General features: G+C 45.1%; 1 protein-coding gene across 1 annotated transcript; it reads left to right on the top strand.

The window, feature by feature from the left end:
- The first annotated feature begins 104 nt into the window (after window positions 1-104).
- LOC311027208 (calmodulin-1) lies at window positions 105-13,931 on the top strand. Its single transcript, XM_084031112.1, has 6 exons — window positions 105-266; window positions 5,774-5,804; window positions 6,543-6,686; window positions 11,617-11,723; window positions 12,029-12,164; window positions 12,861-13,931. Exons 1-6 carry the CDS (start codon window positions 264-266, stop codon window positions 12,887-12,889), a joined length of 450 nt encoding a protein of 149 aa, XP_083887238.1. The 5' UTR covers window positions 105-263; the 3' UTR covers window positions 12,890-13,931.
- Window positions 13,932-14,133: the final 202 nt, after the last annotated feature.

The raw sequence follows: 14,133 nt of genomic DNA, 5'->3' as shown, positions 1-14,133 counted from the left end.
AGATGAGCGCGAGGATGCACTGCGGGCGTTTTGACCCCGGTGATTGGCAGCTCTGCTGCTGGAGGCCTGCGCCGCTGCAGCAACCCTGAATTGTAATAAGGAAGTGAGTGATCAGTGCTCGTCTGGCGGAGGGATACACAGGCAATCCCCATTCTGGCCACGGCCAATATACACACTCATAACCCGCCAGTGGAACTCCATCTAAGGAACGAGCACACTCCTAGTCTGCCTCCACAGACCAGCAAGCACACAACCCATCCGACATGGTATGTATCGCCATTCATTCTTTGCGGTCAGAAAAGCGCTTTAACTGTTTGAAAGCTTGTTTTATTGTCAGTGTTAAGCCACTGGAGCTAAATGCCTTTTCCGTTTCCGCGGGCTGTAGATTTGCTATCACTCATTGATTCCGCTGTGAGCGATGCGTGAAAACGCCCGCAAACTGCATATCGGCTGTCTTTGCTGGTTCCCCGGGATAACGTGAAGCCTGGCGCTGGACTGCGTTTGCGGATTCTTCCCTGAAATACCACGTTCACCTTCGGTTGGGACGGGACCACTTTTCCTCATAACTGCGCAATTCATGCAGCATTATTATGCGTTCGTCTATATCGGGTCGGTGGCGGTTCCGTGGCTGCGTGCTGCGGATCGAGTTAATTCTTGGACTGGATCGAGTGTATCGGAATAACGAGCAAGCTATTCTGGGTCGTTACAGCATAATTCTGCAGCCATAAACGCATTCGGGCGCATTTTACAATCCGCCTTCAGAGCGCAGGCGTGTTGGCAACGTTATCCGAGCCTCGTCCGTCCGCGGACCGGGTCCTGTCGGCGCCACCGTGTTCCCGGACAGACCTCCCTGTCCGGGTGTTATTCCCGGGGTCCGACCGCGGCACACGACGCTCCTCTCAACGGGCAACGGGCTGGCTGCTTCCCCTTTTCTCTGTTGCACCATCGCTGTGCTCAAAGCCGAGCCGTGCCGTGATGGGGGAATGGCGCTGTTTAACTCGTCAGTGTTCCGCAACGGAAACGGACCATATTCTGTAATTACAATGTTATAAGCACCGCGGGCCATAAAGGCTCGTAGAACCGCGGGAGACGCGGCTGCGCTTCTCGGAGGGTTTATCTCAGGCTGGCTTATCTGTTTCTCTCATGTCGGCTGATTTGGTTGCCTCTTTGCAAATGTTCGATGTCATGCAAATGTGCTACTGGTGAAGCTCTATGTGGTCCTGCAGAACACCCACAGCTCCGGAGTCTACTCTATCCACATCAGCTACTGTGAAAATATATATATATATATATATATATATATATATATATATATATATATATATATATATATATATATATATATGTTTGGGTGGGCATTAAGAGGCACGTTGCTGCACCATTCTGACCAGTTTGACCAGATGTTGGAGAAACACTTCACACTGACATCTGCATCGGGCTGATGAAACGGAGCCCCTCCGTTGGTTATGTCACACACGTTACCAAGTGGAAATGATCTGGCTGTGGTATAGAGGCCTTCAGACTCGTCCATTGATTATCAAGCCTGATAGATCATTCATGGGAGGGAGACAAGGAGCTGGAGACCCCCACCCCCTGCTGTCATCAAATATCCCATATATGGTATCGAGCTGCAATGTAGTTTCATGTTGCAACGCGGTGCAGTAATTGGAGTGTAACGTTGAATTGTAAGGAAGTTAGCCTGCGTATCGGCATCTCTGAAAAGTTCAACACCGGCGTAAGCCCCTTGTCTGCATCAATACCGCCGCTGAAGTGGAAACCACCAACCCCCATAGAGGTGGAAGTATCGAATAAGTAGTGGGACAACGCTCAGGCCCTCTCCTGTTCCTGCTACGCTCTTGTTTGCTGATGCATGTTTAGTAACTGGAAGGACATCGGATCCACTGCAGTGAATAATTGATATGCTTGGCGGCAACACCTAGCCATGTCCAATGTTCCCAGTGTCTAGGAGCGGCGCAGAGAAGTACCCCTCCACCTGCCACCACCCGGCCATATGGTGGACCGGCCGTGTCCGCAGGGTGTGGGGAGGGTGGTGTTTTTACACCCATCCTCTCTCAACCCCCCCCCCAGACACAGCCCAGCCCCGAGGTCTCACTGTCCTTTGTCCAGCCTTGTTCAGCGCTCTGTGCCGCTATAGAAAGGAAGTGTGTGTGCCACACTGACTCTTTGTGTTAGTGCTTGTGTTGGGATGAATGGGTGTGTGTGTGTGTGTGTGTGTGTGTGTGTGTCACACCCATCTGTCAGACTGACAGCTGGTTGTGCGCCTTTCACTTGGGGACTAGAGAGGAGAACTTCAGGGATTGTTTGAGCACCTCCCAGTGACAGATCAGCAATTTGAAAAGTGTCCACAGCGTTGATGCAGATAATCGTTGCCGTTCCCTTACACCCCTCCCCTATCTAGTTGAACCTAGTGTGAACAGTGAACAGTGCCGTGTGGTTTGCACGGTGTGTAACATCAACTGAGAGCACAAGATATTTCTCGCTGGCCCGGTGAACTGCCTCCTGCCTCCCACGGTCCTGTTTGGAGCGCATTGCTGGGGCAGCTGCCCAGGCAACAGAGGGAGTGGTTGACCCACTCGTGGCAGCGAACTGCTGCCAGCAGAGCCCCGATCACCAACCTCTCACAGTCCTAGTCCTCCACAAGCTGTTATACGCCTGGCAGGGAACAACCCTGTCCATAGAGCACTGTGGCTGGTGAATCACAGGGAGTTTCCTCTGAACATGCATTAATTAATTAATTTATATATAGTGTATAGAGAGACAGAGGGGACACACAGAGGGGAGAGGACTGGAGGAGGAGTTGGTAAATCCAAACTAGGAATGGGGCGATGTGAAATCTGTATCGCACTTTGGGATAAAACATCCTGACAATAAGTTGATTATGGTGAATAATGGTATAATCATAAGTAACGTCATGTATGTCTTCACTATTATGGTGGAGAAGTGAAAAATAGAGTCTGGTTGAAAAATACAGGAAGTAGCCTGTAATAAATAGACCCACCCATTTATTTTATTTATGCAGCAAGACATTAACATTTATTATTACCTTATTTAAAATGGTTTGAATATTTGCTTTTCACTAAAATGGATGAGCACTCTCCGTGATAGGCATGGACAATAGGAAAATGTCATGTCACCATTATCCTGGCCAAAATAATTGAGATTCACGACATCCTCCCGATATTCATAAAAGTATGATTAAAATGCTTAAAAATGGCATTACATTTAGTTAAAAAACAAATTGTTCTATTTTATTATTTATTAACACACAGTGAACTGCCTTTTTAGTGCAAAACAATTGAACAATCTTAAATTAGGTGATCATAAATCATACGGTCTCTGCATAATAAATGCTAAATACATTTAACGTAAAATAAAAAATAAAAATTTGAAATGAAATTGTCCCATGCTTACTCCCGAGTGCCACAGAAAGAAGAAGGAAAAGGGAGAGAGGGAAGGGGTGGACCTGGTGGTGCAGCAGCACAGTGAGGCTCCAGCAGCTTGGGCCGAAGCCAGGGGAGGATCCATAGCACTGAGTCACCAAACCCAACACCCAGTCCACTTAGGGAGACAGCAGGGGACAGAAGGAGATGGCAAAGATATGGCAGGAGCCACACAGTGTGACAAAGAGGCTGACTAAAGAAAGTAAGGGAGCCAACAGAGAAGAGAGAGAAATGAACACATGGAGGAAGGTACACTAGAACTAGGGCTGGGACAATATCACAATTTTATTATGTAGAATATACATTTGCAATTAGGTGATGGTAAATTTACATCGTCAGGATAATCATAAAAGTGAAAAATAGAGCCTGATTTACATTGACTTTGTATCGATTTACATTGTTTTTTTACTTCTACCATGATAACAATCTAGATAGCTTTTTCAAGTCACGCGATGGACATTTTTACGATTATACTGGTGATGGAAATTATAGTATAATAGTGTTCTTTTAAAGACATGTTTTACCCCTGATAAATGCTTCTATCATGAATGTTCCTATCGTCCCGTGGCTCCCAGAAACTACACCGATGTGACAGAGAATGTTGGTCAAGCTGGGTGGTATGTTGCCTCAGCAGAGTCGTTGCGTCTCTTGACATTTCCGATAGTCATTGATGAAAGTGGAGACAGGAAGAAGGTGTAGGGAGGGAGAAGAAAAGCAATGAATCATGTCTGAGCTAATTGTATGAGCGCTGCTGATGTTATCCATGAAAGCCCTCGCTGGCTGGATCAATCCAGCCTCTGGCTGCTCCACTCCAGTCATGGGGGGTCTCTTGTTTTTAAAAGTTAAATGTCAGCTCGCAGTGTGTCATCTGCTAGATCGTATCCAGTCTAACCCAGTCGAATTCAATGTACTGGCTTGACTTGCATAATAAAATATCCTCATCTCCAAACGTGGATTTAAGGATGGCTTTGTGGCCGGATTGCTTGAACAAACCCATGAACATGGTGATAGGCTGGAGGAAGAGCTCTGACTAATTAACAGGAAACATGGGAAGGAAGGATGTCATTAAGAGGGACTCATGTTGACTGCCAGCACAAGCATGTCGGCGTGGTTTATTTGCAAGAATTATTTAAGAAACTCCTCTTTTCATGAAGCAGGATGGGAGGGTCCCGGTGGGCAGGGACGGGGTGATGTATGATTTTATTGTGGATGAAAAGCACTCGCAATAAATAAACCATGGCAAATATAGTCACAATAAAGCTGTCTAACCTGCTATGATGGTAGAGAAGTGAAAAATAGTAATAATGCATTATTATTTATTGTTTATTTATACGGGGAGACTTGATTTATGATCTTATTTCAGATTGTTTTTCACTACAAGGGATATTCATTCAAACATCTTCTCTGAGATGTTAACTAATGTAAAGTGATCCCAGTATGTTTCAGTGCCATGTTAAGAGTGTAAGCTTGATGATTCTCAGGATAATATTATTTTGGCAGGATAATGGTGACATGTAATGTTCATAATCTCATGACTACCTGTGGGAGTTATTTGGTTGGAAAGTGTTGTATTCCCACTTTGCTGCTGAGGGCATTTGCTAAAAAACAGTAGCTCCTTCAGCAAGGAGCTGGATCCCTGTTTGTAGAAGGCCTGGCACTGGATGACCACTGAAAACCATTTAAAGCATGAGTCACTATCACATCAGAGCCCCAGCTAGTGCAGGGAGTCAGTGTACGCCTACCCAGCAGGCCCTTTGTCTCTTTGGATGACCATGGAAACTGTCCTGAAACAACCCGCCTAACATTCGGTCTGGAGACGCCACTTCATCCGTTTGAATCTCGCATCACGTTGGCCAGGCGGCCCCCCCTACTGTCACACATCGGCTGGACATGAACGCTCTCACTCACTATGTGGCAGCCTTCCAGCTGCCCGTCAACCAAACGCAACCTTTAAAAGACATCTTGATAACGTCTCAGCTAGAGCCAAGTCTGATGAACCGATTCTCAATCAAATTAGATTAGAGTGAAGGTGGAGTCCAGTTGGCATTAAAGACTACAGCAACATGTCCGCTTTAGCTCTGCTTGGAGAAGAAAATACCATTTAGTTAAGAAATCTGCAGGTCCAAACATATCATTAGTAAACCAGAGCAGATTCCATCTGAGGCCTCTGGACACGGTGGAGGTTGTCAGCCGAGTGGTTGGCTGGTGAGGACGATGAGGAATGTGATGACGCAGCAGTTTGGGATTTGTAATAGCTGCCTTGTCGAGAAATGTTAGTTTGTAACCCCCATCTTTTTTTTTTCCAACCACAGGCTGACCAACTAACAGAGGAGCAGATCGCAGGTAGGAACATCTGTTTTCTCCTTCCCTCTCCCTCATAGCCTTTCTTCACAGATCTACTCTGTCATGTTGGCCTCATTAGCTGCTCTGGTTGCCTCCACATCACTTATGGGAGAGCATTCAAAAGAAACATTGCCACTCCCTTGGTTGATCATTAGCTTTTCAAAATGAACAGGAAAGAAGAAGAAGAAGAAGCATTTACAGCATGTCGGGAGTAAAACCCATTAAACCACGATGATAGACAGTTTTCTAGGCGAGCTTATGAGTAGTTTCAATCATTGAGGCACATTGATATTCTTGATAAATTCGTACTAAAACTAGAGGCCGTGCAGTTTCTTCTCGGTTAAACCCCCTCAGTGGCTAATTAGCTTGTGCTAAGGCTCCAAGGCTAATGCTCCCGGTTTCCGCCACTTCTCTGGGTGCTTTTTACAGCCCGGAGTTTAGAGGTCTGCTCCTACAAGCTGCTGCACATATTGAAAAAAAATCTGGTTTTCAGCTTGAAATGTGTGGGGGGTTTTTTTCACAGTGAGAGATAAGGTCGCTGTGTATGACATGAGGCCACTTTCAGAGCTCGGCACATTCACAACTTCTGTCCTTGATCATGTGGGCCAATTTACAGACCAGTATGTTGTTAGTTAACACAGCCTCTTTAGTAACAAGGGACGGGTGAACCTTTCCCACCTGACATAACCCGCTCTGCTAACTGTAGTCTAACCTCTCACTCCTCCCTCCACCCGCCAGAGTTCAAGGAGGCTTTCTCCTTATTCGACAAGGACGGTGACGGCACCATCACCACCAAAGAGCTCGGCACCGTCATGAGGTCGCTGGGACAGAACCCCACAGAGGCGGAGCTGCAGGACATGATCAATGAGGTGGACGCTGACGGTCAGTATGCTTACTTGACTTTATCAACAGTAATCAACAGCATCGATTACAGGAACGATATTCCCAGTTAAAAACCCTCTGAAGTGTGGTATTTTAGACAAGACCCAACGACGTCCTGCTCTATCAGCTCTCCACACAGGAAGTGGCTCATCACAGCAGGACTGTTTACTCTTTGATCCCAGAAAAAGATCAACAAGCATGTTTCGACTAGCAGTAGTCACTTCAAAATGATTTTCTGCACGTCTGTTGTTATGGTTACACAACCTTACAACCCATATATTTGTATTTTATATTTTCTGTTGAGTTTGTATGTTCTCCCCGTGTGAGCGTGGGTTCTCTCCGGCTTCTCCGGCTTCCTCCCACAGTCCAAAGACATGCAAGATGGAGATAGGTTAATTGGTGACTCTAAATTGCCCGTAGGTGTGAATGTGAGCGTGAATGGTTGTTTGTCTCTACATGTCAGCCCTGTGATAGACTGGCGACCTGTCCAGGGTGAACCCTGCCTTCGCCCAATGACAGCTGGGATTGGCTCCAGCCCCCCCGTGACCCTAAATACAGGATAAGCGGTAGAAAATGGATGGATGGATGGATTTTCTGTTGACTTTGAGTGAGTGAGAAAATGTCTTAAACCAACGTTACATACTGTAAATCGTATTAATCTTATTTCCCCACACTGATGCAAAAATACATTTGATCATCTCAACTTTATATTACTCCAGTGAGGAAATCAATCCACGTCATAACTATTTTACATTTTAAGTCAAATAAGTAAAACACTGACGACTTTATGGCTTTATTATCTTTTTACATTTCTTTATTTATAAGAGAAGATGATTAAATAAAACATTAACCTGATGTTTATGATATTAAATCATAATATTAATTTTAAATCTTGAAAATGTATTGTTATATGAATCTGGAATCTAAAAAATAATCTTTAGAAGAATCAATAAATGAGTTGTTAGATTAATGGACAAATTGAAAAACAACTAATGGGTAGGTGCACAGTAGGAAGTAAGATCCCTGCTGCCTTCAAATAAGGACGTAGAGCCAGTAGATTCTCTGATTGGACCAAAATGACAATGTTTAAAGAGGTTTAGGATCAGAAAACCTGAACACTTATCATTTCTGCTGATCACAAGTGTGGACTAAACCATCGTAGGTTGCTAGAAGTGTCTGGCTTTACACAGAAGCAGTGATGTACATCTATTTTGTGGTTTTCTGGTTTTCTATCCAGGCAGGTGAAAATGTGTCGCTGGATAAATACTGAGTGCACACGTCTGTCTTCATTTACTGGCAAAATGTATTAAAAAAGGAGCTTAATTGGTAATTGTACTCGGATTTATCATAAGCGAGTAGGAAGGGTTTTGATATTTAGGTTAATAAGGTGATGCCATTCTGTTCCCATCAGCAGTTTAACTGATCCTTTCCTGCTCACGCCCCCGTTTCTAATTAGTGAAATGACTCACAGTAAATTTAGTTTCGCTCAACGCCAGGTGCTACAGTTGTTTAGGAGATTTATGCATTCATTTCAGCCATTTTAGAGGAATGGAACCATAATTCCACACTGCAGTTTGGTTGCATGCTTTCAGTGGTGAAACCTCTGTTACTGATGGATTAAATAAAGCATCCATTTACTGCCCATCTCCAAACACATCGCTGCTGTTAATGCCCCCCCTTCCCTTTTCTACCAACTGTCAACCAACTGTCCAGGCCAACTGTCCGGCCAGCTTTACTTTCACATGACGCGTCGCCCTGTCAGCAGTTTAGTCACTGTGTGTTCAGCTCCATCATCGTGGACTCATGTCAGGGATATGGTGGTGAGTAGAGCAGGCTAAGTGTCAGAAGACTGTAGTTGTTGCTCCAGACCACGATGAAAACACTCACAGTGGGTTGTTTGAACATCCGTTAGCAGAAAAATCGAGACTATCGTCACGAGTGACTTGAAGACGCTGTCTAACTCACTCTCATGGTGGAGACGTGAAAAATAATGCCTTTTTAAAAATTAGTTTTATTTATTTGTATTTTATCGATGTAACCTTATCATTTATGATCATCTATGTGTTTGATTGTTTTTCCCTAAAATATATGTTAATATAAATAAAAAGGTATTGGCGCAATAAAAATATTAGTTTGTTAACTAAATGTAAAGTGGTTCCAGCATGTTTTGGTGCCATTTAAGAGTTTTAAGCATATTTTCATGTTTATTGGAATAATATCATTAATTGAAATTATTTTGGCATTATTCCACGTCCTGGAATTAAAATATATATATATAATATGTATAATATTCATGTCCCATGCCTAATGCTGAGGGCCTTAATTCAGGCCGATTCTTGTATGAACGGAGGTTCACCGAGTCTGGATCCTCCATCGCAGTGTCTCCCAAAGGTGCCGTGAATGAAAGAGCGTGATAGAGCGAACAAGAGACAGAAAAAAGAGAGTGAGAGAAAGGAGTGTGAGAAGGTGGCTGGTAGCTCCCAAACCGACCGTCCTTGGGCATCAGAGTGGAGGATGTTAGCTGTCAGAGGGCTTCACCCCGCCGCTGCTCTGACGGCTTACAGGGTTTCCTATATGGGACCGCATCGATTAGGAGAAATCAATTCCACCGCAGCTTCACTGCCCCTTTATTGAAACATCCTCCCACCATCGCCAGCACCCTCCCCCTCATTACACCAGGAACACACACACACACACACACACACGCACACACACACACACACACACACACACACACACACACACACCATCACTAACATCCCCTTGTTCTGCCTCTGCCTCCCTTGGCTGATGCAATCTAGGTCAGACAGCAATGAAGCTAGTAATGGAAAATAAAAGTGGTTACATAAGGCCTCTCTGCGCTCCGCACATCCAGTACCCACATCGGCAGCCATGGGATGTCAGCCGGTCCATTGAAAATCAGCTTTATTTACCAAACAAGGAGGCTACGGCAAAGTGTCACTGAATGGAAGAGAGGACAGGAGGCTTCTGATGGACAGAGAGCTGTTAAAAGAAATAGTCTCTTGGCTATTTGATTGTAAAAGCCAAGCCACGATTCATGACCAGTGTGAGTTACAGTATGAAATGGAACGGCAGCTGTTTATCTTCCAGCCACACAGATGTGGAAACAGCCATGCCTTCCTGAACGCATAGACGGGCTGGTTAACCGACCATGCTCAGCTCAGATATGTAAAAGATGAAATGGGATCAATTAACCGTATGACCAGAATATGAACTTTAGTCAGAGCACCTCACTCGTCATCGTTACACAACGCTGCGCTTCATTCCTCTCTCAGGGATGGAAGTTGGCTTCATGATACAGGAAAAGCGATGACCACACATACGAGCGCTGAGACGCCTCAGCCTTCCGTAGTTTGCGTCAGCACCTCTTATGTGTAATCGCACCATCTCCCACTCGGTTCACTCCTTATATTCTCCTCACAGCTCCCTCAGCTCCATCTCCCTCTCTACCGCCCACTCCCTCCCTCCCTCTCTCTGTTTCCCTCCCACCATTTTCTCTCTTTCCCGCCTTCCTCCCTATCTTCATCCCTCCTTGAGTCCATCCCTCCCTCCTCCACGGCAGCAGCAGCTGGCTCGAGGTGCATTTGAGCAGATATTGCTGGAGGGCTTCTCTAGTCATTGTCCCCCTCAGATGATGGTTTTCCAGTTCCTGCCCTTCTAGACTGGGACGCCCCCCCTCAGCCTCCCTCCCAGCCCCCCGTGGCAGAATGTGTTCCCTTGGTGCTGCTGGCTGTCTCTGTGTGTTAGATAACAGGTCCTTAGATTGTTACCCCGGGCTATGAGATCACCATCTGCCCCATCACATTACTGCATCCCTTTTCGTTACACACACACACACACACACACACACACACACACACACACACACACACACACACACACACACACACACACACACATCCATTCTCTCCCTCGCTCTCTGAGGCGTGCTCTATCATTGGTTAATCTGCATACAATCCCTCCACCCCATCCGTCCCACCCCTTGGCTAATCCTCCTGGGTACTTTGCCCTCGGTGTCCCTGACCTTCTCTTCAATCCCCTGACATGTTTTTGGTCCGTTTTTAATTTTGAAGCACCGCCACATTTCCTCCCAACATCTCGAGCTCTTCATAAAAGCAGACTTTAGCACCATTCGATTCCCCTGCCAGCCTTCTCATCCGCCCTCCTGTGGTTGCAGATGGTGAGCTGCTGAGTCCCTCATAGATCCTTCCTCTGTCAAGAGGGTCTGATCCTCTGGTAATCCTGTCTGACAACACTAACATGTATATTGATCCGACCGCACACATACATGTGGCACCAGTATAGCAGGGGAAGGGACAAAAAAGGACTTATGGGTGGATAAAAGCGGACATGGAGGATGGATTACTGCTCTCCAACCCTTATTGGTCTTCTCCCTTCCCCTCCTTCAGCTCTAGCTAGGGTTTGTGACAGGGGAGCAGGAAAGGTGATTTATCCAGCCAGGCTCCTTGAAGGCCAATCTGCATGCTATACTATACGTCTCCAGTATGGATGACTGGGCCCGGGTTCCCCTGCTTTCCTGCTGTGTATAACGTATGCACCATCTCCACAGGGCTTCCCTGAGGAGGAAGCCCACATACATCCCTCCTCCTCTCAGCCTGTGGTAGCTGTGTTAATCACAGGAAGGAGGCTTATACTCAAATACTTAAGGACTGCTCCCCTCTCTGCCAGGTTGGCCTCTAGAGAGAAGTTATGCCCCATAGGATAATGTAAACGCTAGTGTCACACACACGGGCAAAACAAGACGACTAAATGAATATTAAGTCCTCCAGTCCTCTCTGAATTTCATCAGCTAAATGCTGGATTATATTATCTACTTATCTGAGTTTGCTTTTAAGTTTAATCTGCAATTTTTGCTGATTAAATGTGCCTTATTGATCACCCATTCCAGGTAATGGAACCATCGACTTCCCGGAGTTTCTGACCATGATGGCCAGAAAAATGAAGGACACAGACAGTGAGGAGGAGATCCGCGAGGCCTTCCGGGTATTTGACAAGGTAAATAAAGGTTGTTACAGTATAAGGAGATGCAACGGTTTGTATGCTTGGGAAACATTTTAGCTTCATTTTCATCAGAATCTTTTGAAATGAGCATTATGAGGTTGAAGGCAGGCCAGGCTCGTGGTAAATAGAGTTTTACCTGATGGGGAAATAAGTTAATAAAATGAGTTTCCAACTTCCTGCCCACCTGATGGCACAGCTCCTCGTTTATAGTTCTCCTGGGAATTCTTCCACTGTGAGTTGTTAGCCTGTGGGATTTTTGGTTCGGTTTCACGTTTGATCGTGTGCTGAATGTTTTCCAGGACGGTAACGGCTACATCAGCGCTGCAGAGCTCCGTCACGTCATGACGAACCTGGGAGAGAAGCTAACGGACGAGGAGGTGGACGAGATGATCAGAGAAGCAGACATTGACGGAGACGGACAGGTCAACTACGAAGGTAAAATAAAGACGTCCCGGTGCACAGCTTTGGTTTCTAGGCCATGGTGTAGGTTTTTATTAAACAGGGACCGGAGCACTTCATTTTCCAAGCTGTGTATTTCTCTGAGGGTGACTGCAAGACAAGCCAGCCACACATAATATTAGTTATTAGAAGGAGCCTGCTGAAACAGAGATGGGAGAAAGGTATCCTTCTGAATCATCATCATCAGTGTGCCAGGAGCTTTACACTCTCTTCCTTGCGTCCTCCCGCTCCCTTCCCCCTACTGTCGCTCTCTTGGCACATCACACGAGAGACTGCGCTCATTTTCTAGAAGGCTGTTGATATATTATGAACAGTCCATAAGTCCTGGCTGAAAGTGTCCTACTTCTATACTCCCATTGTCCCACAGACAGAATATGTACTCGGCACATGAAAGCTTTCTCTTATTTATTTTTTACTTTTCATTGTATGTGCGTGTGCATATCGCCGTGCACAAACAAAAGAACAATGCAAGAGCTTTTTAATCAAATAGGCTTAATGAGATGAATGTGGTGGCTGTTCTGAAAGGGGACACTAATTAGGTTGTGTGTTCTGAACCTGCTCAAGTTGATTAAAAAAAAATGAATAAAGCATTTAACAATTACGCAGGTGACTGCTCCTACTCAAACCCCATGTCCTTATTGTCTTTTGTCCTCTCTCTTCGTCCCTCTGCAGAGTTTGTACAGATGATGACTGCAAAGTGAAGCTCGCCCACCCGTCCTGTCCCCCTCTTAGAAGAAAAAAAAGGAAAAAAAAAAATCAAAATGTTTTACTTACCTCTTGGGAAAAAATGTTCATTTATTCATACTGTTTCTGTATAGAAAATAATTGAATGTTGAAATAAAATATCCTTCTGTCCACACAGGAAAAATATAAAAATATACAAAAAATATCTGCATGAAAATGATGGTTAGTGATCCTGTCCCCTCCCCCCGGAGATCAGTTTAGCATCAGTACTTAACGAGTAAAAATAATAATAACAACAAACCCTGTAACTACTACCTTCAGACTCAAGCGACGGCATTTGGCGAACTCCTTCCAGTTCCATTTGCTGGTGGTAAATGTCTGGGCTGGCCATCTCTTCTTTCTGTCTGTTTTCTGTTCTTCATGCATGCAGCTTGAGACCGGAGCACTAACCCCGCGCCTCCCCATCCCTCCTCCGGGCTACCAGAGCGTGCTGATTCCACTATAAGCTGTCCTCTTGTTGGTTTGGTACAGTTTTTTTGTATTTGAAGAGGAACCCTGTACTGTTAAGATGAGAGAGTATACCAGGTTCTAACTCAAGCGTTAAAGTGGAATGGGACTTAATTGTATGCTAGATAAAAAGAGAAAAAAACAATGTACAAAAAATACATTTTCAAATGTTTGGCATGTTCTTTTGTTTTTGTTATGTTATTTGGACGGCCATCTTAGTAGTTGTGCGTCCTGCCCTTTTAAAGGAGGGAGGACTTAAAGAGTCTTACGGTGAGCTTTCTATTTTTTTCTTTTTCTTTACTCGCTGAGATGGAGTTTCTGTCCTCTTTTCTTGCAAGAGAGAATCACTGGCCTTCACTTTTCTTTTTTCTTCTTCTGTTTCTCGACTCAGACGAGGGCATAGTGAGAGGTGTACTGTGTTCGCGGCGCATGCTGTTAGGAGTGTCAGCACACCGGTCCTCGCAACTGTTCGTCTGAGTTCAGTTTACATTCATTCCAAGTTGTACATGCTAGTCTTTATTTTTTTTTTCAAATAAAAGACCATGAACTTTATCACGTCTAATGTCATTTTTCATCGTGCTTGTGTGTGTAAATGATCTATAACAACAAATCATATGTTGCCATATGTGTCCAGTAATAAATAATGGTACGCTCCGTTCCTTGTGTGCGGCGTCTCTGATGTTCAGCAGCGACGGGACTCGCTGTGTGTGATACTCTGTTACATGGCTGTGAGGTTGTGAGCTTCTCAGGGGGG

The sequence above is a fragment of the Eutrigla gurnardus genome (genome assembly GCF_963514095.1).
Source record: "Eutrigla gurnardus genome assembly, chromosome: 16".
Classification (NCBI taxonomy): Eukaryota; Metazoa; Chordata; class Actinopteri; order Perciformes; family Triglidae; genus Eutrigla; species Eutrigla gurnardus.
The sequence above is the reverse complement of the archived record's forward strand: the minus strand, read 5'-3'. Positions and strand labels throughout refer to the sequence as shown.

Bases quoted from the DNA above. Each gene is read 5' to 3' on its own strand.
- LOC311027208 (XM_084031112.1), top strand. The intron at 5,805-6,542 runs GTAGGAACATCT...TCCACCCGCCAG, and splicing joins AACAGAGGAGCAGATCGCAG to AGTTCAAGGAGGCTTTCTCC. The intron at 12,165-12,860 runs GTAAAATAAAGA...GTCCCTCTGCAG, and splicing joins CGGACAGGTCAACTACGAAG to AGTTTGTACAGATGATGACT.